Source organism: Sapajus apella, unplaced genomic scaffold, assembly GCF_009761245.1.
Source record: "Sapajus apella isolate SASKATOON/1434 unplaced genomic scaffold, GSC_monkey_1.0 scaffold21, whole genome shotgun sequence".
NCBI classification, from domain to species: domain Eukaryota; kingdom Metazoa; phylum Chordata; class Mammalia; order Primates; family Cebidae; genus Sapajus; species Sapajus apella.
The window spans coordinates 12,234,816-12,258,723 of record NW_022436961.1 but is presented as its reverse complement, the minus strand read 5'-3'; the positions used below and the strand labels follow the sequence as shown (position 1 = coordinate 12,258,723).

Below are 23,908 nucleotides of genomic sequence, written 5' to 3'. Positions count from 1 at the left end.
CACATCTAGTAAGTGGCAAAAACGAGATTTCGACTCAACCAATCCAATTCCAAGACAGATTTTTTTCCACTATAGTGCCATTCTTTTGCCTAGTTTTTCTGTTAACTTCTTAAAGATGTGTCATGTTTCACGCATACTTCCATATTTTCATAAATATATTACCTGTCCACTTAGACATCATATTGCTTAGAAACAAACCCAACCTTCTTTTCTTATGGACTGTATCCTGAAAAACACTGTTTGTAATATGCAGTTAAACAAGTATTTCATTAGGGCATTTAGATAAATTATTTGACTAAAACACTTAAACTGGTGAAAATGCTTTATTGTGAGTTTCAGAATGTGCATATTCTAAGAACTTCTGCTTTTTAAACTTCCCTTATTCTCAGCTTTATATTTGTTAGTACCTGTGTATTAACAGAGGTACACCCATGTTAGGGCTTGATTAGAGAAACCAGTCTCTTTATAGATTAGGTTGTTCATCTCTTAAGTTTCTAGGCAGGCACTATAAATTCAGAGAACAATCTGATTGTAAGCCAAAAATCAATGAAATTAATTTTGGGGTTGTCTTTTAACATAGTTTCACAAAATGCAAAAATGATGTGCATCACCTAGTCACATTAGTTTTGATTTAATTTTTTTGATTTGAAAAAAATTTGATTTTTTAAAAAAAACTTCAGTTTGGAGATAATTTGTAATTCAGTAAAGTTACAATGATTGTAAAAGTAGTTTATAATTTTTAATAAATTGATTTTGTTTTAATTTTGAGTCATGCTCTATGATTTCTTCTTTGCAAATTGGTAAATTGCACATAAATTTCCACTTATATACAAGATAATTGCTATAGTTTGTTTGTAAAATAGATACAGATCATCTGAAGAGCTATTTTATGAGAATATTGTTTCTTGTATTTGTCATGAGCCAAAAAGAATATTTTTAAGAAAGTTATATTATTGATGATGGAACAGCTGACAATTCAGAAACAACTTTAAGACAGTCCATTTTTTGTGATTATAAATTAATACTATAGTTAAGTGTAACTTTCTATAATAATCAGGACAAAAATATGAAATCTAGATTTTGGAGAGGCATATTGTTACCATACCTTAGAATTTCTGGAAGATGACATACTCATGTGTATCCTGGTAACTGCTGAGTCTCCTGCTCTGTCTGCCAATTCAGTCAAGAAGTCCTTGCTAACAGTCAATTAATAATACATGTTTTATTTATACATGTTTTCTATATATAGTATGTTATTGATTATCTCAGTACAACTGAAGAGAGGTTATCTGGGTCATTCTAGCTTTGCTTCTAGATTTGTGAAACCTGTAAACCTATATATTTAACAGGAGGCCAAAAAAAAAAAAAAAAGACTTAATTGTTTTACATAGTTAGATTTTCTGTGAATTGAAGTGTTTATCATTTGTGAATCATATATGAATCAAATATAAGGCATAATATACCCCCTGCTTATATCAGCACTATTTCAAATGTAATAAATGTTGAAAAATAATAAATGGAGAAGTAGATAGCTAACATGTAGGCTTAATTTAATAATACAAGGTAAATTGCATTTGGAAACCTTGTGGATTTAGTGTTTTATTTAAATGATTCCTGATTTTTAAAAAATAAATATTGTATCCAGAAGGATGAAAAACAAGTTTGTACCGAGATTTTTTCTTTACAAAAAAACTTTACATTTGCGTCTTTGACATTGTACCTCTGACCGATGTCTTACCAGTCTTTTTGTAAGAAAGCAGTAGACATAATCGGGAATGAATGAGCTCTCTCCTTTTTTAAATATCAGTTTTACTTCATTCAGGTTCCAATTGTTGCCGTTACTGCTACTGCAAGTTCTTCAATCCGGCAAGACATTGTATCTTGCTTAAATCTGAAAAATCCTCAGATCACCTGTACTGGTTTTGATCGACCAAACCTGTATTTAGAAGTTGGACGAAAAACAGGGAATATCCTTCAGGATCTGAAGCCATTTCTTGTCAGAAAAACAAAGTAAGGATTTGATGGTTGATGAATTTTGGTAATGATTTCCTTTTTCTTTTTTTAACAACTTAGGTATTTTATGTTACTTATGATTTCCTTCTAATGCATATTTAACATTTCAAATTCCACCTAGTTTTGGTTCAAGTCAAGCATGATGTTATATAATCAATTCAGTGATTGAGAATAGTCTATTTTTAAAAGCAGAAACTAATTCTTCTGATAGTTTAATACCCCATTCTGTTGCTTAAACAGAGCATATATTATGTATTTTTATTTTTTTAAATTTTATTAATTTATTTATAGAGACAAGGTCTCGCTGTTGTCAGGCTGGAGTGCAGTGATGTAATTACAACCTACAGCAGCCTCAAACTCCTGGGCTCAAGCAGTCCTCTTTTCAGCCTCCCAACTAGCTGGAACTACAGGCTCACACCACCATGCCTGGCTAGGACATATACTCTTAATGATTGACAAGTAAACAAGCAAACATAAAATGACTCTTTCATCTGAATTATGTCTGGTTTACTAATTACTTAACTTCAGTCTTAAGAAGCTTAGGAAAGTTATCCTACAAACACATTGGAGCCTGTATTGTGTTTCAGAGACTGTCATAGGCACTTTATATAAGTGATCTAATTTAATCCTTATAACTGCTCAGTAAGTTACATATTATTTTCATTTTACTGATGAGGAAACTGTCATTAGTACTTTTTTTCTGTTTATTTTGTTTAAAGGCATAATATATATAATATATATATATATATATATAATATATGTTAAGAAGTTTTGTTGAGCTTTACTTTCTGATATCTGCATAGTGAAAAGTTTATAATTTTTATTTCATTTTATTTTTTGAGAGGGTGTGTCACTTTGTCACCCAGGCTGGAGTGCAGTAGCGCGATCCTGGCTCACTGCAACCTCTGCCCCCTGGGTTCAAGCTATTCTGCCTCAGCCTCCATAGCTGAAATTACAGGCGTGTGCCACCACGCCCGGCTAATTTTGTATTTCTTAGTAGAGATGAGGTTTCACCATGGTGGCCAGTCTGGTCTCAAACTCCTGACCTCATGATCCACCTGCGTCAGCCTCTCAAAGCACTGGGATTACAGGCATGAGCCACTGCGTCCAGCAGCACTTTCCGTTTTAAAGCAGTTTGCCTTTTTTGTGTATAATATTGTCCTTCTGTTTTTCTGACATTGTGGTCGTCTTAAAATATCCTATGCAAATGTTTCTTTCTCACTGTTTTTCATGTTGACTCTGCTAATTGAGGTACTTGTTGCTTTTTAGTCCTGGCTATTATAATTTCCCCAACAGATATCCTCCCTCCCCAGTGCTCCTTGTTACTTTCTGTGCACAGTTTAAAAATTATCGTCTGAAAACACATACTTAATTCTGGAATCCTTTTCTGGAACTCTTTACTAGGGAATAAAGACCAGACTCAGTGTAACATTCAGCATTATCAAAGATCTTGATATTTAATATGATTTTTTTTTTAAAGCAGATCAGGAAAGATTTTTGTACCCATTTTTAATCCTCTAAGAAGACTTAACAATAGCAGGAAACCGTTGAGAGTCAGAATGCTTTCTGCAGATCTTAGGTGAACAAAAATTTTCCTCTTAATGAGCAGTGAGGTGGAGGCTAATTAAGGCTTTAGAGCATCATTGCCCTTTAGTTCCATCTTCTTCCCTTTAATTCTGCCGAATTCCTTTGTTTATCAGTATTAAATTTTATTTTATTTTATTTTATTATTATTTTTTTTTTGACAGAGTCAGTCTCACTCTCTTACCAGGCTGGAGTGCAGTGGCATGATCTTGGCTCACTGCAACCCCCAACTCCCGGGTTCAAACGATTCTCCTGACTCAGCTTACTGAGTGGCTGGAACTACAGGCACACACCACCATGCCTAGCTAATTTTTGTACTTTTAGGAGAGACAGGGTTTTACCATGCTGGCCAGGGTGGTCTTGATCTCTTAACCTCATGATCTGCCCGCCTTGACCACCCAAAGTGCTGGGATTACAGGTGTGAGCCACTGCACCTGGCCTCAGTATTCACATTTTTTTTAAATCCTTTGAGCTAAGGTGTTTCTTAAACTAACCTTATTTTGTTAAAGTCTTAATTATAATATATTCATATACATTTAAATGAGATAGACAAACCTCTCTTATGTAATCTAGTGGTTAATTAGATTAGATTAGAATTTCCCCCCCTCTGAAAATTAAGAAGAAAGAACAGTCTTTAGCAAATCACTTGGCATAGTAATGACTCCTCTTGTAATAGGAATTTTTACTCTTTTGATTTATCTGTTACATAAGTTCAAATTTTTATATATTTCCACCTTTTTTAAAAAAGGGTGATACATGGTCAATATCAATTTGAACAGCACTGATGCTTATAGATTGAAAAGGGCTCTAATTTTTCAATTCCATTCCTCAGTTGTGGTCAGTGTTGGTATTTTGGCATTTAGTTATATAGACTTCTTTTCTCTGACTCTACAACTCTGCAGATGTACACTTGTGGTTTTTTGTTGTTGTTAAGTTGGTACAGAAATAGTTGCATACTATATCCATTATTTCTGCAAATTTTTTTCATTTAAACTATCTTTACTATCTTTCCATATATTGTGTTTTCTTAAATTAAAGCCTTAATATATAGGATATTACAATATCCAGGTTTTGATGAGTAGTTTTTTCTTCTTTGAAAACGTGTTTTTAAAATAAGATTTTTTTTTTCTGGACGGAGTCTTGCTGTATGCCCAGGCTTGAGTGCTGTGGTGTGATCTCAGTTCACTGCAGCCTCTGCCTCCTGGGTTGCAGTGATTCTCCTGCCTCAGCCTCCTTGCTAACTGGGATTACAGGTGCACACCACTATGCTCTGCTAATTTTTATATTTTTAGTGGAGGTGTGGTTTCACCATCTTGGCCAGGCTGGTCTCAAACTCCTGACCTCAGGTGATCGGCCTGACTTGGCTTCCCAAAGTGCTGGGAATACAGGCATAAGCCACCATACCCTGCCTTAAAATAAGATTTTTATACACTAAAAAAAACCTTGTATGTTTTTTCACTCCATTAAGTAGTTTACTGTGAATTTTTGATATTGAAGCCCATTTGGTTGCTGTCAAAAATAGCTTTGACCAGATTATTCAGTATGACTCTTACAGTGAAATTACTGCCTTTTTTCCTCTGCTTAAGTTTTAGGTGGCTTTTGCCATAGTCTTTAAAGGTTTTATAATTTTTTTAATGTCTAATTTTTAAGCATTTGCTTAATATCTCATAGTATCAATGTATGTAATGAACATTTAGATGACTTTTTACTGTTATAGTTTTGCTGTGAATATTTGTTTACATTTCTCTTTTGGCTGATAAGCAAATATTTTTGTAATTAGAATCCTAAACTTGAAATTGATCAAAGGTTATATGCATTTAAAATTAAATAACTTTTCCTAAATCTAAAATAGTATATATATTTTTATATTGCAGCATAAATGAATGTATTTATGTAAATGAATATTTTTAGACATTAAGTAAAATGTTCTGTGGAAATAGTACATGGAAATTGTTTATACTTCTACGGAAATTGTTTACACTTTTAATAAAGAAGCACAAGTTTTTGCAACAGACATTCTAATAGATGTTTTCTAAAACATTCAGTCTCAAGATTACTAGTAAATACTTCTTGGAACTGTAAAAGCAATCTTTCAATATTATAAGAAAGCTCTTGCTTTAGTAAACATTTAGAAACTCTTCTTTATTATCGTAAAAGAGAATAAGAATAAGTGTAACAAATTTTATACATAATCCCATGTAAACCCTCACCAGACTAATTGTTAATCTGGCTCCTTGCATTCCCCAAAGTATTTTTATCTTTTGTTTATAAGTTTTTATCAAGGTTTTGGTTAAAACAAATAAATATGTTTCTAGCTTTAGCTTTAATTTGAACCAAAACAGTCAAAACTGAGTTTTGGGGATTTCACACAATTTATTTGCACATTTGATTCTCCATAATGTTTTAAATTTTCATGCACTTAAATATATCATTATTTTTGATAGGCTTTCTTCCTTTAGTCTTTTGTTTAGAAAATAGAAAGGAAAGGCCGGGCGCGGTGGCTCAAGCCTGTAATCCCAGCACTGTGGGAGGCCGAGGCGGGTGGATCACGAGGTCAAGAGATCAAGACCATCCTGGTCAACATGGTGAAACCCCGTCTCTACTAAAAATACAAAAAATTAGCTGGGCATGGTGGCGTGTGCCTGTAATCCCAGCTACTCAGGAGGCTGGGGCAGGAGAATTGCCTGAACCCGGGAGGCGGAGGTTGCGGTGAGCCGAGATCGCGCCATTGCACTCCAGCCTGGGTAACAAGAGCGAAACTCCGTCTCAAAAAAAAAACAAAAAAAAGAAAAGAAAATAGAAAGGAAAAATGAAATAAGATAAAACCAAAACTGATCTGAAGCATATATACAGTATATACATTTGTTCTTTTATTCTTCTTTTTCTTTAGTACCCGCTGGGAATTTGAAGGTCCAACAATCATCTATTGCCCTTCCAGAAAAATGACAGAACAAGTTACAGCTGAACTTAGGAAACTGAAACTATCCTGTGAAACATACCACGCGGGCATGAGTTATATTAAAAGGACAAACACTCATCATAGGTTTTTGAGAGATGAAATTCAGGTATGAGGATCAGTCATCATTGCTCTCTGTTGCTTATAGTGGAAATAGGTATATCTCAAATGTTTATTTTCCAGATCTTTATTGAATACTTTCTTTGTGTTGAACAAAAAGCAGTCCCTCTGATAAATGTGGGAGAACAAACTTGCAGATTAGTATAAACAGCAGCCTGTCCCTAGTGCTTAGGTGCACAAAGGAGGGAGCACTAGTTCTGTCGAGGTAATTGTGCAATGGGGATGGTCCATCCGGGAAAATGCAATTGGAGTCCGAATATGTAAAGAAAAGTTGTTCAAGTATGCCAGGCCAGTAGGTGATGAGGGAAAAAAATTGGTTTAGAATTACAGGAAGGACTAGCAGGTACAGAGATACTTTATGAGAGTGTATACTGGGTTCAGGAAATTGTGACTGGTTTGGAATGGTTGGAGGGAACGAGAATGTGGGGTAGGAATGGCACAAAGTATGGACAAAGAGGCAGGGTGGAACTGTAAGAGACTTGGGAGGACAGTTGAATGGGTTGGTTGGCCAGGTTATAGATGGCTTTAAAACTTGCAAAGAAGCAGTCTGGGCTTGGTGTCATACACCTGTAGTTTTCCCTGTATACTTTAGCCTTAGAATTTTTAGTTTAAATAAAATTTTATGTAATAGGTAAAATAGATTAAAGTAGAATAACTCTGGCTGAAGTTGATGTGAGGGAAAAGGAGGTCCAAGAGCCTCCAGACCTTGAGGACAGTCCCTGTTGGGGTCTTACAATCCTTGGAGTGCGGCAGGATCATTTGAAAACCATCATGATATATTACTCTGTGTTTTTGAACAAGATAATAGGATTATAGAAACAGTAGACTGGTGGCAATAAGTTGGATTGATTTGAAGAAGAGAAACTGAAGAAGGGAAGGGGTATCGATGGGAGTTATTGTGAAATTCTACAGTTGACATTCCTGTTCTGATTGGACTGGCTCAGTGGCTATCATAGAGAATATTTGGAAGGATTTAAGTTCAAGGCACATAAGTAGATTTAGGTCAACAACTTGACACTGTCAGCATGAAATCCACACTCTGTCACTATAAGCCCAGGGAACAGCCCTCCTCTGAAGTTAGGAATTTAACTTCAGCTGTGACATTTTCTGTCCCACTGGTCATCCATTTCCTCTCTATCCATCTCTCCTTCTGATACCAAGTTGTTACCCAACCTCAGCTAATGTTGTTCAAAAGCTTATCTTAAGTATATTCATATTCACTCTCTAGAAAGTTCACTACACATAGTCATGCTGTAATGCATACCTGCCTGAAAGCATCTGGTTTCTCTTTTCCTTCTTTCCAAAGATAGGAATACTATTCACAGCTGTTTAGAATAGAAATTTTGTCCAAATTCTTCAGTGTTTATATTTTTGTTCTGTTGTTCCAGTCTCTTCAATATTGTCAAATAAAATTCATTAGCTGCTACTGCCCTTAATAATCAATCTTCAATTTCTTCTGTCTTAATGTATTAGTGATTATTCATTTAAAGTAAAACATCTCCCAAAACATGAAAGAATACAAACTTGATTTGAATTACATTGTGACAAGAGACTTTATTGGATGCACCTGATTTTCCTGCCAATACACAGCTTCATGACACCATTAATGCTTTGAAATATGGCTTAGGAAACGTCACAATGATCATTAATTACACCTAATTTCTGGAAGAGTATACACATGTATGTGTTACTCTATTCTCCCTTTCTATGGCAAGATGTCACAAATTCTTATCCACATTACAAAAATTAAAAAGTTGATATTGTTTTTTTCTCCCTAGGTTGATATCATATATTCTGTTTGATCTGACAGCTGGCCCGATGTACTCCTTCTTTGAAATTATAAAGAATTCACAAGCTTCATATTTGCATTGAAAGTTCTCAGACACTTTCTGAAGATGATGAAAATATGTTTCATCATCTACATAGAATAGCCAGGTGCCCTTGCAGTTGATTATTTGCTACTGAGAATTGAATATCTACTGAGTGCATAATATATAGAATTCTAGATATTCCCTTTGCTGTGTTTTTACAGTTGATACGTACCTTAGTGTGGGTCTAAAAATGGAGGTGAAATCTGTAGCTCTTAATGTCTTAGACTGAGTGATGCTTAGAATCTTAGATTTTCTTTTATAATTTTAGAAAAAGTATACTTTTATTTCTTATTTTTATAACCAGATCCAACCACATTTGCATGTAGATAGGCATTTTTACTTTTAATTCTCACTTTTAGTTTTGTATCTTTTTGTATTTCATTTCCTATTTCACGATGCCTGAATCCTTTCCTTTTAGGAATGATGTTGTGAATGAATTATTTGATAAAATATCTTTACACCTGAGAGTTTATAAGGATAGTTTGAATATCATGTCTGTAAAATAGGTTGATCTCACCTAAAAATAATATCATATAATGAAAATTAGAATTATTATTGTATTGCTTATTCACTCTTAAATATAGCAAAATTGCTGAGTCTTACTCAGCCAAAGCTTTTACTTAGTATGATACTCATTTCTAAATTTACTTTTTCTCACCTTTCTCAGACTTTCTTTTACTTACTCAGCATTTTCCTCCTTTCCTCCCTCCTTTCTTTTCTTTCCTTTTTTCTTTCATTCATATTCCTGGCCCATCTTAGCATGTAATCTTTCTTTATTAAATGGCATGCAAATAGGTCTACTGTGCTTACAGTGAAAAGCTTCAAGGCCTCATGTCTTCCTCACTTCTGTCTTCCACTCCCAACCTTTTTAGCTGATTCTTTTGATGCTTACCACTATATCTTGCTATAATTTACTTAAATGGCTCCTACTTAATTTTTTGTTTGTGTGTCAGATGTAGGCATTATCTATCCAAAAGATGAAAGTTTAGCTCTCTTTCACATTCTTTACTGTCCTTTTTTCTTACCTATCCATGTATTTCTAACACAGTTAGAATTTTAAATATGTTGCATATTTAAAATTATATGCAACATATTTAACATTTTCTCCTATTATGTTTATATCATACTTTTGACTAGATCAGTGTGTAAGATTTACATAATTATTACTCTATAAGTGCCTTTTATAGTCTCTGAGCCATGTAGTATATTATGGCTATTTTTCTTATCTGTTGGTATTTTTTTTGTTAATACTTTAAAAAAATCTTTTCTATGTCTTATCACCAATTCTTCCCCAAAATTTCCCACAATTGTGTAAACTTATCTTAGTATATTCATACGTTTGAGACATTCTATCAATTTTATCCTCTTAAAGATGCAGAGATAATGCATCATATTTCATCCCACTATCTTTAATGAGAAGCTTCCATCTTAGATTGGTATTAAGAAAATGTTAAGATACTCTTCAATCAGGTAAGAACACTTAAACTTCATTGTAATATGAAAGTTTTCTTTAATACAGTAAATATTTTGAGTCTCTTTTGTGTCTCGTATTCATAGGAGTTCAGATAAACCACTTTATTTATAATTTTTTATAGAGAGTGAACAGAAATCCCATTTCTAGTCACCAGTCCTTAACTTGTAAATTGGGCAGATAATCTATAAATGATTGGTTTAAATCACATTAAATTCCATTTTATGCCAGGGACTTAAGTTAATGAACAAATTTTTCTTACAAAAAGGTATAGATGTAAGGCTTTAGTTCTGCTAAATATGTTTGTCAAACTGTGTTGTGATTTATTCTCAGTGTGTTGTAGCTACCATAGCTTTTGGAATGGGCATTAATAAAGCTGACATTCGCCAAGTCATTCATTATGGTGCGCCTAAGGAAATGGAATCATATTATCAGGAGATTGGTAGAGCTGGTCGTGATGGACTTCAAAGTTCTTGTCATATCCTCTGGGCTCCAGCAGACATTAACTTAAATAGGTAAAAAACATTTATTGTTTTTACCCTTGCAGATTTCTTTCTTTCTTTCCATATAAACCTCAAAAGCATTTGAGGCTATTTCCAGTATTCTAAGTAATTAGTGAGTGCGTTTAAAGTCAAAAAACCTCCCTGAATCCAGAGGACATGTAAGAAGAACATTTGTGGTAATAGTTGCCACTTGGAGGAGATGAGCTAATTTCAGCATGCCTTAGTGTGAGAAATTAACTAAATCACAACAATACTTGGAGCTGTAACAGAGATCTTATGAAATACTTTCCACCATTGTGCACTAATGAACAGGTTCTTTTCCTCTCCTCAGATCCTCTCAGGTTGCGATGTCTTCAGCCATAGTTACTTCAGCTACCACTGATTTTGTTACTGATTCTTTCTTCCCATGCTACAGTGGTGATTATTCCAGAGGAATTCTCCAAATCCCTGTTTGGCTCTTGTTACCGTTTGTTTCCTTGGGTAGTTCCATCAGACCATACCAGTTCTCCTTGACTGTGTGTAAATCATTGTGTTGCACTACACTGATAGACTGCCATAAATAAATATTAAGTATTCAGTATTTAAGTACAGGTGAACCATTCCACTTAAGTAGTCAACAAGTAGTTTGTTGGCACTTAAGTTCTGTGAGATTTTTTATTGTAAAGGAAAACTTCATCTTGCAAAGATTTTCAGATACACCTTTGTGTAGCTGAATGAATTGAGATCTTGAATGGACATATTAGGTCATTTTGGTAAAACGATAAGAGAGTGCCTCCCACTACAGTTTTTGTTTTTATGCATCATTAAACAATGTGTTTTGAGTGCCCACTGTGTTCCACGAACTATACTATGTGTTGGAAATAGAATAGTAAAGAAAAGCAAAGTACCTGCTTCCACAGAACTCAGTATAGTAGGAATGGTAGTTCTTTAGAGAATCATATAACTATGGATCCCTAGGCTTCATTTTACTATTCTCCTTTTGTGTTTGAAAATGTCGACAATCAAAAGTTTTTAAAAAGGAATCATGCAACATATTAAAATTATAACTGTGTTAAGTGTTATGAAGGGAAATTGCATTGAGTAGTGAGAATATATAATGGTGTGTGGTATTTACCAAGTTAAATGGTCAGTTAAGGCTTCCTTGTGGAAGTGATAGTTCAAATCTGAAAGAATACTGATTAATTAGATAAAAATGTTTGATGCAAACTTTAAGGTTTTCCTTCTGAATAGTCAGTAGCTTTTCCTTCTTAACATAGAAGACGACAAAACCATCCTTTTTTGTACAGAACGATTCTTGTTTTCCTTTAGAAACATATCTGTCAAGCTTCTTATGAACTAATTTAAATAATTGGGATACAACACAGTTGTACATGTTACTGTTAAATATGGGCTGTATCAAACATAAGTTGATTCCTACCAATTCTGATTTTGTGTATTTTGTTAAAGGTATTGAGTACATTAATGTCTAGTTTTATATTGTGCATTTGAAGGTTCATCAATAAATACAGTTCTTATTTTTCTGGGTCTTAAAAGATATTTTAAAAGTTTATCTCATTAAGAGTTAACAGGAAGAACAGTGATTCAAATCAAATAATGGTGCCAGAAACCCATACTTGAATTTTTAGTACAGACAGGTTACTCTTTGCATCAGTTCTGAGGAAACTAAAATTCTAGGGTTAATCAGGATAAAAAAGAATTGAGCAAGGATTGTGGAGGGATCTGTATCATTCTGGTGACAAACCTCTTCTAGAAAAAGCTAGAAAGCCTAAGAATAAGTGAAGTTGCTTGTTCTCACCTGGAAAGGTCAGTTACTCACAAAATTTTTAGAGTCTATCTTACGCCATAATTCTATCACTGAGAGAAGAAACTTTTCCAATCATCATGTAATCTTCATGTAAATTTGTATTTTTAATTGCAGAATTCATACCACAGGCAAAGTCCCAATGTCCGCATTTGCTGTTACCTTAAATAGTCAAACCCCAAAGTTATAGTAATCTTTTTTTAAGCGAGAATAGTTTGCAGAGTAATCTCAGTTCAATAAATGTTTCACTGGATTCAACTGATTTCTGTGAATGGTTTAGAGTTTTTCTTACTTCCAAATTGTTTTTATTCTGTGGAATATTGGACTTATTTTTGTAGTCCCAAAAGAAGAATAAATATTTATTTATTTGCTGTTATGAGTTGTAGTTTTGTGTTGTCTAGTTTGTTACTGACACTTGATAAGTTAAATGTAGGTCACCTGAACCAAATACAAAGAAGGACCCAGTTCTGAGAGTGTGGGTGTTTGTTTTCTTGTTTTTTGTTTTTTTCTATAGGAGAGGAACAAGGTAAGCTAAATAAACAAAATAAAGCAAAAAAGTACTGATTTTTAGCCCTCTATATGTATTTTCACTTTCTGTAGTTTTAGCTACTTACAATCACATTCAAAATATTACATAGAAAATTCCAGAAATAAACAATTCAAAAGTTTTAAATCACTGGTGGTTTTGAGTAGTGTAATTAAATCTCATGCCATCCTACTCAGTCAGCCTGAACTCCCTTAGAATCATCCCTTTGTCTCGTGTATTCACATTGTATTTACTCCGTCTGTTAGTCACTTGTTGCAATATTGCAGTGCTTGTGTTCAAATAACGCTTATTTTACTTAAGAGTGGCCCCAAGGCACAAGAGTACTGTGCCTAATTTATATAATTTTTAACATTTAATTTATAAATTAAACTTTTTCATTGAAATATATGTACAGAAAAAAACATATTATGTATAGAATCTGGTACTATTCTGCGGCTTCAGGCATCCACTGGAACTCTTAGAATATATCCTCCGTGGATAAGGAGAAACCGTATATGGTTAACCTAGGAGCTAGGGTCAACTGTCGGAAGAGATTTTGGGGATAATTACATGGAAGGTCATGGTGGCTGGTGGTTTCAGATGACAAGAATGTTTTTGAATAACAGATCCTTTGTATATTCAGACTTTCCAGAACTTCTTTTTTTTTTTTAATTCTAAAACATTTTATTTAAAACAATCATGGGGAAAACAAGAACTTTGTAGATTTCTTTTTTTTTTTTCTTCCCATTTATTTATTTTATTGCATTTTAGGTTTTGGGGTACATGTGAAGAACATGCAAAATTGTTGCATAGGTACACACGTGGCATTGTGATTTGCTGCCTTCCTCCCCATCACCTACATCTGGCATTTCTCCCCTTGCTATCTCTCCCCAGCTCCCCACTCCCCACCGTCCCTCCCCTATTTCCCCACAACTGACCCCAGTATGTAGTGCTCCCCTCCCTGTGTCCATGTGTTCTCATTGTTCAACACCCGCCTATGAGTGAGAACATGCGGTGTTTGATCTTCTGCTCTTCTGTCAGTTTGTTGAGAATGATGGTTTCCAGGTTCATCCATGTCCCTACAAAGGACCCAAACTCATCGTTTTTGATGACTGCATAATATTCCATCCAGAACTTCTTGAGAATTATGCAGAGATATTTAATCAGTCAGAAGGTTGAATAGTCAAAATATTAGTGAGTGAAGTCTATTTTGATGAGGATTTTACTAATGGTATCCCTTAGATATTATAAGTAAATTGTTGTTTTCTTTCGAAATATCTGAAACCTAGTTAACACAGATTTTTATTTATTCTTGCAAAGATATGTAAAGCTATTTGGGAGGTTGTTGTCATCTGCTCTTTGATATTCATGGGCTTTCTTCACAGAAGACTAGAAATTAACAGAGTCACGATGAATTATGGCAACATTGACTTTAAAAAAGCAAACATCTCTTTAATGTTATTTAATAATTTTGAATAAATTTGATATGGCAAACTAATCAGTTATAATTGAGAAAGGAACTTAATTCTAATACTTTATTGGTATCCCATAATAACCCATAATACTAAGAGACAGTTTTGGAGGGCGAGAAGTCCTGAAGAGCTGATAAAGGTAAAGGCTCAAATTTGAGCTTCTTTCAGTATTCCTTACATCAATGATTTTAGTTTCTTATACAAAGTAAATTAAAACATGACCTTTTTAGTGGGAAAAAGTAAAAATTAATAAATTATAGAAGCCTTGTTTGAGGCCAAAAAGTGTGTGACATTTAAATAGAAATGAAGAACTTCAGAGTTTATGATACTTTTTCAAAACAGCTAACAAACTGACACTTGGACACAGGTAGAATTTTTTCAAAAGCAATTTTTATAAAATCAGAAAAATGTTTACCTCTTATGGGGGGCATTGACTGGAAAGGAATACAACAGAACTTTCTGAGATGATAGAAATGTTTTTTATCTTGATGGGATGTGGGTTTTATAGGTTATGAAAAACAAACAGTAATAAGTAAATAAAAAGAAAGTTGCCAGTACAGTTTTATTCCTGTGATGTTTTTAATTGACAGGTGCCTCCTTGCTGAGATACATAATGAGAAGTTTCGATTATACAAATTAAAGATGATGTCAAAGATGGAAAAATACCTTCATTCTAGCAGGTGTAGGAGACGGTATGGATTATTTATTTTATGCCAGTAACATGGATTTGTGGATGATGCTCTTTTAAGAAAATGGTTTTGCTAAATAATTATAAGTATTTTGAAAAAATATTTTGTTGATGTTACATCTGTGCTGAATTTTTAAGGCAAATTTCTTTGTGCCTTAGTAAACTAAAGTCAAATAATGAGGTCCCAAGTGGATCAATTAATGATGATTTTCCCTCTATTTTCAGGAATGTATTTAACATATATGTTTTTGTTCTTTTATTTAATTTAAAATTTTGTCTTGGGTAGAATCATCTTGTCTCATTTTGAGGACAAACAAGTACAAAAAGCCTCCTTGGGAATTACGGGAACTGAAAAATGCTGTGATAACTGCAGGTCCAGGTAAACATTTCTTCTTATAGATGGACATTCTAAAAGTCTTTGTTTCTCTTCCTTTTCATGTTTAACTGAATTTTTGTTGGCTGGTAGGTATTTCAGTTTCTTAAATTAATTAATGCATTTAGATATAAGAGAAAGCAAACAATATTAAAGTGTTTTGCTTAAAAAAATAGATAAAGCAATGAAATAGTAGCCCTAAATCTAAATATATCAAGTTATATTAAATGTAAATGACCTAAAATATTATTTAAAGGCTTAAATTATAAGAATTGGTTTAAAAACACGACCTTGTTCTATATGTTGTCCATAAGAAATCCACTCTAATTATATAGATAGGTTTAAAAAAGAATGAAACATTACATTCCATGAAAACATTAATCAGAAGGAAGCTGGAGTTGTTACTTTAATATCAGACAATGGAGACTTTGGAAAAAAGAATATTATCAGGATAAAGAAGGATGTTATATGATGTAAAAGGATCATTTTACCATTGTATCTGTCAGAGTTCACCAGAGAAGCAGGACCATTGATGTTATGTATATATGTATGGGGAGGGGAAGGGAAAACAGATGTGGGGAAAGTGGGATGAGGGGACTGATTTTGAGGAATTAGCTCACGAAACTGTGGGAGTTGGCAGGTCTGAAATTGGTAGAGCAGGCCAATAGGCTGGAAACTCAGGCAAGAGGTGATGTTGCAGCCTTGAGGCAGAATTTCTCCTCTAGAAAACCTAGTTTTCGCTCTTTAGTCCTGCCCCTGAGTGGATGAGACCCACCCATATTATTGACAGTAATCTTATATATTTAAAGTCAACGGATTGTAGATGTTAATAATGTCTACAAAATATTTTACAGCAACATCTAGATTAGTGTTTAACAATTGACGTCATAGGCTGGCCAAGTTGATGCATTATATTAATCATTACAACCAAGAAGACATCATCCTAAATATACATGTATACTTACCAAAAGGACTGAAAGAATCTAAAGGAGAAATAGAGAAACCTATGATTACATTTGATGACTTCCAACATCTCTCAGTAAGCAATAAAACTAACAGACCAAAAAATCAGTAAGAAGATAGAATAAATGAGCAGGACTATCAACATACTGGATCTCATTTTATAGAACATTCTACCCAGAAGCAGCAGAGTTACACATTATTTTCAAGTGCAGATGCAATATTCATGAACATAAATCATATTCAGAGTCATAAAACAAACCTTAACAAATTTAAGAATCTTGTATTTGTATTTTTTTGACTATAATGGAATTAAACTAGAAAGCAATAACAGAAAGATAACAAAAAAGTCAACAACCTTAGAAATTACATAACACACCTCTAAATAAATGCATGAGTCAAAGAGGAAGTTTCCAGGCAAGTTAGAAAATGTTTTGAACTGAATGAAATGAAAATACAAAATGTGTGAGATGCAGCTAATGCAATACTGAGAAGGAAATTTATAGCATTAAATACCTATATTATAAAAGAAAGGTCTCAAATTGAAACCTAAGCTTCCATCTTAACAAGCAAATAAGAGCAAAATAAATCAAAAGGAAGCAAGGAAATAATAAAGATAAGAGCGTAAATCAATGAATAAAAAACAAAAACAATAGAGAAAATCAGCTCAAAATCTTATTCTGTGTAAAGATCAATAAAATTGATATAAACTTCTAACAAGACTGACAGAAAGGGAAGAGACACAGAGACCCAATACCAGAAATGAAAGGGGATTTCACTACAAACTCCACAGGTATTAATAGGGAAGATAAGGGAACTCTGTGGACAACTCAGAACATAACTTAATAATTTAGATGAAATGGGACAATTTCTTGATAATCTCAAACCAATTAAACTTACAGTGAGTTAGATAACCTGCATAGTCTTACAACCATTAGAGACGTTGAATTCTATGTTAAAAATCTCTGAAAATAAAATTTCCGAGCACAAAAAGTTTCAATGACAAGTTCTATCAAACATTTAGAAGACAAAATAATGCCGATTCTATAGCATGATTCCATTTATATAATACCCTTTGAAACATCAAACAATACTAGAGGGATGAAGAAAAGATCAGTGGTTGTCAGAGATTAGGGGGAAGGAGAAGGTATGATTCCAAACGGTAGTGTAGCACAAGGCAGTGTTTTGGAGTGTTAGATTTATTGTGCCCTGATCGTGATGGGAGTTAGATGAATCTATGGATGTTTTAAAATTTGTAGAACTTTACACATACACACAACCAATTCGCCTATATTAATTGAAAAAATGAAATAAAAACAAATTATTCACCTAGCTGGATTAGCTACATACCTAAGTGCAATAGCTGCATTACTGTAAGAAAAAAGAAGCATTATTAGGGATGGAGTTGTTCTCTGTTTAATGAGAAATAGTTTCTTCACTAAGAAGACAGAATTGTTCTATGCATCTCAAAAACAAAAACAAAAACAAAAAACAACCAACGAACAGCAAGTTGCCTGGTGCTGTGAGTCACACCTATAGTATCAGCTGAGGTGGGAAGATCACTTGAGACCATGATTTTTTGAGACCATCCTGGGCAAAAAAGCAAGACTGTGTCTCTACAAAAATTAAAAAATAAAAAAAATAAACTTAGCTAGGTATGGTGGCATGTGCCTCTCTAGTTCCAGCTACTCTGGAGGCTGAGGTGGGAAGACCACTTGAGCCTGGAAGGTCAAGACTGCAGTTGCATTGAGCTGTGATGGCACCACTGCACTCCAGGCTGGGCTTCAGAGTAAGACTCCATCTCACATAAAAAATAAATGAATAAATAAGAAAAACAATTGGTCTGGACATGGTGGCTCACACCTGTAGTCCCAGCACCTTGGAAGGCCAAGGCAGGAGAATTGCTTAAACCTAAGACTGAGAACAGCCTGGGAAACATAGCAAGACCCTGTCATTATTTAAAAAAAAAAAAAAATAAAAAATCCAGCAAACACGTAAAGCACAAAGCTGACAGAAGAGGTGGAGAAATCAATAAATTCACCATCAAAGTGGGAGAATTTGAAAAAACTTTTAGTTATTGGTAGGGTAAACAATCCAAAAATTAGTACATTATGGAAAATTTGGTCAGCATAGTAACAAGTTTGATTTATCAGATACGTAGTATATAGAATCCTAGACCAAGCAACTGTAGCAGTGTATCTCAAGTATTTTTACTTCATGGCCCACATAGCACATGATATGTGTATATAACACACTGGGCTAATTGTCAGAGATCAGTTTCTGTCCAAAACCCTAAGATCTGGAGTGATTAGTCTTTCAGCACACTGATTGAGAAGCACTGAAAGACTTTGCTTCTCAAACATACATGGAATGTTTCCAAAAACTATGCGTTGGGTTGGCAAACTATGGCCTGTGAGCGAAATCTGCATGCTGCTTGTTTTTTTTTGTTTGTTTTTTGTTTTTACTTTTTTTTTTGACATAGGGTCTCACTCTGTCACCCAAGCTGGAGAGCAGTGGTAGGACCATAGCTCACTGTAACCTCGGATTACTGAGCTCAAGCAATTTTCTCACCTCAGCCTCCCAAGTAGCTACAGGCACGCATTGCCATGCCCAGTTAATTAAAAAAAAAAAAAATCGTTAGAGACAGAGTCTTGGTATATTGCCTAGGCTGGTTTTCAAACTCCTGGCATCAGTCAGTCCTCCTACCTCAGCCTCCTAAAGTGCTGGGATTATAGGCACGAGCCATCACACTCGACTAATGTTATTGTAAATAAACTTTTCTTGGAACACAGCTGCACCTTTTGCTTATGTGTTATCTGTGGCTGCTTGAGTTGAGTGCTTGACTGCAAAGCCTGTCATGGCCCAAAAAGCCTGAAATACTATCTGGTCCTCTATAGAAAATGTTTGCTGACCCTGTACTAGACTAGCTTGTCTCAAAAATTTTCAATGAATTTGAAACTTTTCTCCCCACATTTTCTGACCATAATGCATTTGAGCTAGAAGTAAATAAGTGGATAGACAACAAAATTCTCATGGATTTGGAAATTAAAATTAGCACTTAAATAAGTCATACCCAAAAAATCAAATTGGAAATAAAAAAAAATTAAACCTAGGGATAAATACATTAATATGCATCAACATTTTTAGAACTTAGGGATAATTACAGTAATATAAATTAAAAGATAAGAGGGCATGGTGGCTCACACCTGTCATTCCAGCTCTTTGGGAGGCTGAGGAGAGAGGATCACTTGAGGCCAGGAGTTCAAGACCAGACTGGGCAACATAATGAGACCCCATTGCTACAAAATTTTAACAACAACAACAAAAAAAAACTGGTAAGAGGCAGCATAGATAGTACTTTGTGGAAATTTGATAGCTTAAAATACTCATAATAGAAAAGAAGATTAATCAGCTAAGCATCTCACTAAAGAGATTAGAGTAGGAGAGTAAACCTAAGCATAGTTTTTTTCTCCACATTATTATATCTGGAATATTGAATGCTTTCTTATTGCTATTTCAAAGATACTTATTCTAAGGAAAGCAATTGAATTAGGTAGTTGAACTCTATAGCAGATTTTCTTTAATGAGTCCTTTTGTTCTCAATCTACTTAAAGAATTCTCATTTGAATTTATGATAATTTCAGATCTACCTGAAGGGTGACTTAGGAATTTAACTTCCAAATCTACTTAAATGAAAGGTTTATAATAATTGTGTCATATTTTACAGTCATTATTGTTTAACAATTTATAGCATAGGATTTGGGTTTTTTTTTTTTTTTTTTCATTTTAAACAAGAAGTTTTTTTAAACAAGACACTTGACTAAGGGAAAACTATCTTGGAGTTATGATTACTAGAGTAATTTGTTTCTCCCTAAAGACAGAGTGGTCTATATGTAACAGCTACATAAAAACGGTTATAAAATTGTCCTTGGTTTTACAATGATAAATGAAAAACATTAAAATTCTCCAATTGAACAAGGTATGCAAGGATTTTTTATTGTTTTTTGCTAAAGCAAAATAGCATCCTGGAGTATAAAGATAAGAGCTGAATGAGCAGGCCACTAGGGGACAGAGGGAGTCTTCCCAGAACCGATGCTTCTTTTTCCCATCCCATCTGCATTCAAAGTCAATCCAAACATATTATTGGACATTTAGTTAAAAAAAAAAAAGAAAAGTAATATACTTGTGGACATACACCAGTTACTTTATGTGCAATAAAGGAATGAGGAAGGGAAAATGAAAGAATAGAGAAAACTATGTAGCCAGGATGTGGTGGAAACAAATTGCAACTTTCATTCTTTTTTTTTTTTTTTTTTTTTTGAGATGGAGTTTCGCTCTTGTCACCCAGGCTGGTGTGTAGTGGCACCATCTCAGCTCACTGCAGCCTCTGCCTCTCAGGTTCAAGCCATCCTCCTGCCTCAGTTTCCCAAGTAGCTGGGGTTATAGGTGCATGCCACCTTGCCCGGCCAGTTTTTGTATTTTTAGTAGAGATGGGGTTTTACCATGTTGGTTAGGCTGGTCTTGAATGGCTGACTTCAAGTGATCCGCCCACCTTGGCCTCCCAAAGTGCTGAGATTACAGGCGTGAGCCACCATGTCCAGCCAAATTGCAGCTCTCTACTTGAGACTGTATTCTTGGTCTGGAAGAGCAGAGTTCTTCAGTAAAGTAGCAGGTCCCCCTTTTAGTAGACATCTCCATGTCTGCTGCTGGAACACATCAATTTTATCTTAAGCCTCGCTTCCAAATGTGCAGATATATCTGGTTCATTGATTGGCTGCCTGTCAGATTGAAACCTGATCTGCGTCATTGACAAACCGTGTCCCTCACAATAGGCTTTCTTTGGTTTACTAAGTGGGGCATCCCTCTTCATCTTAAACTGCACCACAGTGCCATCCTGCCCCATCACCTTCAAATGAACATTACCCTTGTTCTCAGTCTTCTTCCTTGGGCTTTTTGTGGATCCTGGTGAGTGCGGCAGTCTCCTCAGCTGCTGCTTTACAAAAGAGGTACCAGGTCTGCCCCGAATGAGTGAGCCCATAAACAGCACCAGCAGTGGCAGCAACTGAGATGTATTTTTCTAAGCTGAAAGCTTTTTTTTTTTTTTTTGCGGGGGTTGGGGGGCAGCAAATCTGTTTTTGCAACACACCCTTAACATTGAAGTCCAGCATTTATATAATTGGTCAAGTAAGTGGATCTGTTCTAGCTATAAATACGGCGACTCTGCTTGCTCATACTATTAGTAACATTATTCCTTTCTGTGGTCTGAGGCACCTTGCATGAAACTTGCTTCCAGGGCACTAGGATTGAGAACCATCAGCATAACCTGTCTGTTATGCTACTTTATATTTTTCATATTTTAGATACTTTACACACTTGGCTAAAATGAACTTTATTCGTAGTTTCTGGAGCAGTTGGCACATTTGAGATATTTTTTTCTTGGCTCATTGTTATGCTAAATCTTTCAATTTCTAAAGATACATGCCTTGGCTAAGCTTTCTTCATTTGTTGTTATTTTTGTTTAGATTGGGTCATTGCTATTCCATGGATGACTCAGAAGATACATCTTGGGACTTTGGTCCACATGCATTTCAGCTCTTGTCTGCTGTGGACATCTTAGGGGAAAAATTTGGAATTGGGCTTCCAATTTTATTTCTCCGAGGATCTGTAAGTATATATCTGAATTCCCTTCATAGTTCTTTTACTTCTATTATGCTTTTCTTCAGAGATTTACTGTATTATGATTGTAGCTTTGACTTCAGATGGTCATTAGGAACTCATAGAGTCATAGTAAGTTCCAGTTAAACACTCCATTCATTACTTTCGATAAAACCTGTGCGCATGGCATCTTCTGCTGTTTTCATGTTCCAGGCCGATGGTCAGCTCTGCAGCTCAGTCTGGAACTGTTGTGCTAGTGTATCACATTGCAGTTGGGTGAATCCCTAGACTAGTCTTACTTGGGATAATGAAGAAAAGTTAACTTTCATTGTGTTAAGGGACAGGTAGAACAAAACTGTCCTTTTGTCCAGGAAACTATCAAATTCTTCAAGGAAAACTTTAGTTATACAGACTATTTTGTAAATATCTAATTTTTTTGACTTTAACAATGAATAAATAGTCAATTAAATTCAGCTACTTTTTTTTTTTTTTTTTTTGTTGAGCCTTGCTATCTCACCCAGGCTGGAGTGCAGTGGCTCAATCTCGGCTTACTGCAACCTCTGCTTCCTGGGTTGAAGCCAGTTCTCCTGCCTCAGCCTCCCAGGTAGCTGAGATTACAGGTGACTGCCACCACACCTGACTGAAATTTGTATTTTCAGTAAAGACGGGGCTTTACCAATTTGGCCAGGCTGGTCTCCAACACCTGACCTCAGGCGATCCACCCACCTCGGCCTCCCAAAGTGCTGGGATTACAGGTGTGAGCCACTGTGCCCGGCCAAGTTCAGCTACTTTTTTTTTGGAGTGATTAATGTGCCAGTATTCTCCTAAACAAACACAGATACAAATGTGAAGAAGATATGACCCTTGCAGTCCAAAAGCTTGTTCTGTAGTCCTTTTCTTTATATGATTTTTTTCCCCCAGATTTAGAAGTCTATAAAGAAAAGCTAAGTATTACACACTGATATTGGCTGAATAATCAAGAGTGAGAGATAGGATCCTTTGCAAATATGCATATTTATTAAAATATACTTTAGAGATTAAAGTTCTCATTTTGAATGTAGAATTTAAAAAGTCATTTAGGTAAGCATTTATTTGTGAAACACCGAAATGCTTCATGTAAATACTTTGTGAGTTTTTATTTTGTTTAGAAAGGAACATATTAAATTAGTTATGAAATATTTTAAATGAAATATGTTGAAATCTTCTGTTGTTTTTCACGTGCTGATGTTTTTAGATTCTAAGTGGAGTTTAAAATTTTGTTTGCAAATCACAAGTTGGATTAGAAATTTAATAGTAGAAGTGTTGCCTAAGGAACTGTTTTAGGTGCTATGAGTGAAACTATTTTTTATAACACGAATTTTAGTTGTAAGGGACAGCTTAAATATAATTGAGATCTATGAAAATGTGTTGTCTCTATCGCCTTCAAAACGTGTATCCTAATTGAATGTATAATTTATAAAAATTATTCTTGTTTTAATTTGGTATAATCCAGCCATATCCAGTATCAACAAATAAGTCTAAGTAGGCTCCTTGACAAACTTGAACTGGCCACAAGAGAGATCAGATTTCACCTATTAAAAAACCAAATCAGACCACTTATACTGACAGTCTCTTCTGGGAGTCCTCAAATTAAGAAGTTTATCGTTTGTGAAATATTATACTACCCTTGCTAGATAAAAGTAAAACTTTTTTGAAAGTACCACTTAATGAAAATCTGTAGACACTAAATGCAGTGAAAATAAGGCAAGTTTTTTTTCTCCCCCTTTCAGTGATCTTGGTATCTTGGGATATTGTTTTCAAAATTATCATTATAATTCCCTTGAGAATTTAGTAAAATGTTCCCCTTAACCAATTTAAGAAAATTTAATATCTTTGTATGTGATTTTGATCTGTAAAATAAACATTTTGAACTGCA

The 23,908-nt window shown here is 34.5% G+C and overlaps 1 protein-coding gene across 10 annotated transcripts in view; it reads left to right on the top strand.

Moving 5' to 3' along the window:
- The window catches only part of WRN (WRN RecQ like helicase), a 145,720-nt gene that overhangs the window by 82,391 nt on the left and 39,421 nt on the right, over window positions 1–23,908 (top strand). For all 10 annotated transcript variants that reach the window (XM_032288275.1, XM_032288279.1, XM_032288278.1 and 7 more), the window contains 6 exons: window positions 1,823–2,010; window positions 6,488–6,662; window positions 10,349–10,530; window positions 14,908–15,009; window positions 15,292–15,384; window positions 21,861–22,002. In XM_032288275.1, coding sequence (XP_032144166.1) covers window positions 1,823–2,010; window positions 6,488–6,662; window positions 10,349–10,530; window positions 14,908–15,009; window positions 15,292–15,384; window positions 21,861–22,002 — 882 coding nt within the window. The remainder of the gene's footprint in view (window positions 1–1,822; window positions 2,011–6,487; window positions 6,663–10,348; window positions 10,531–14,907; window positions 15,010–15,291; window positions 15,385–21,860; window positions 22,003–23,908) is intronic.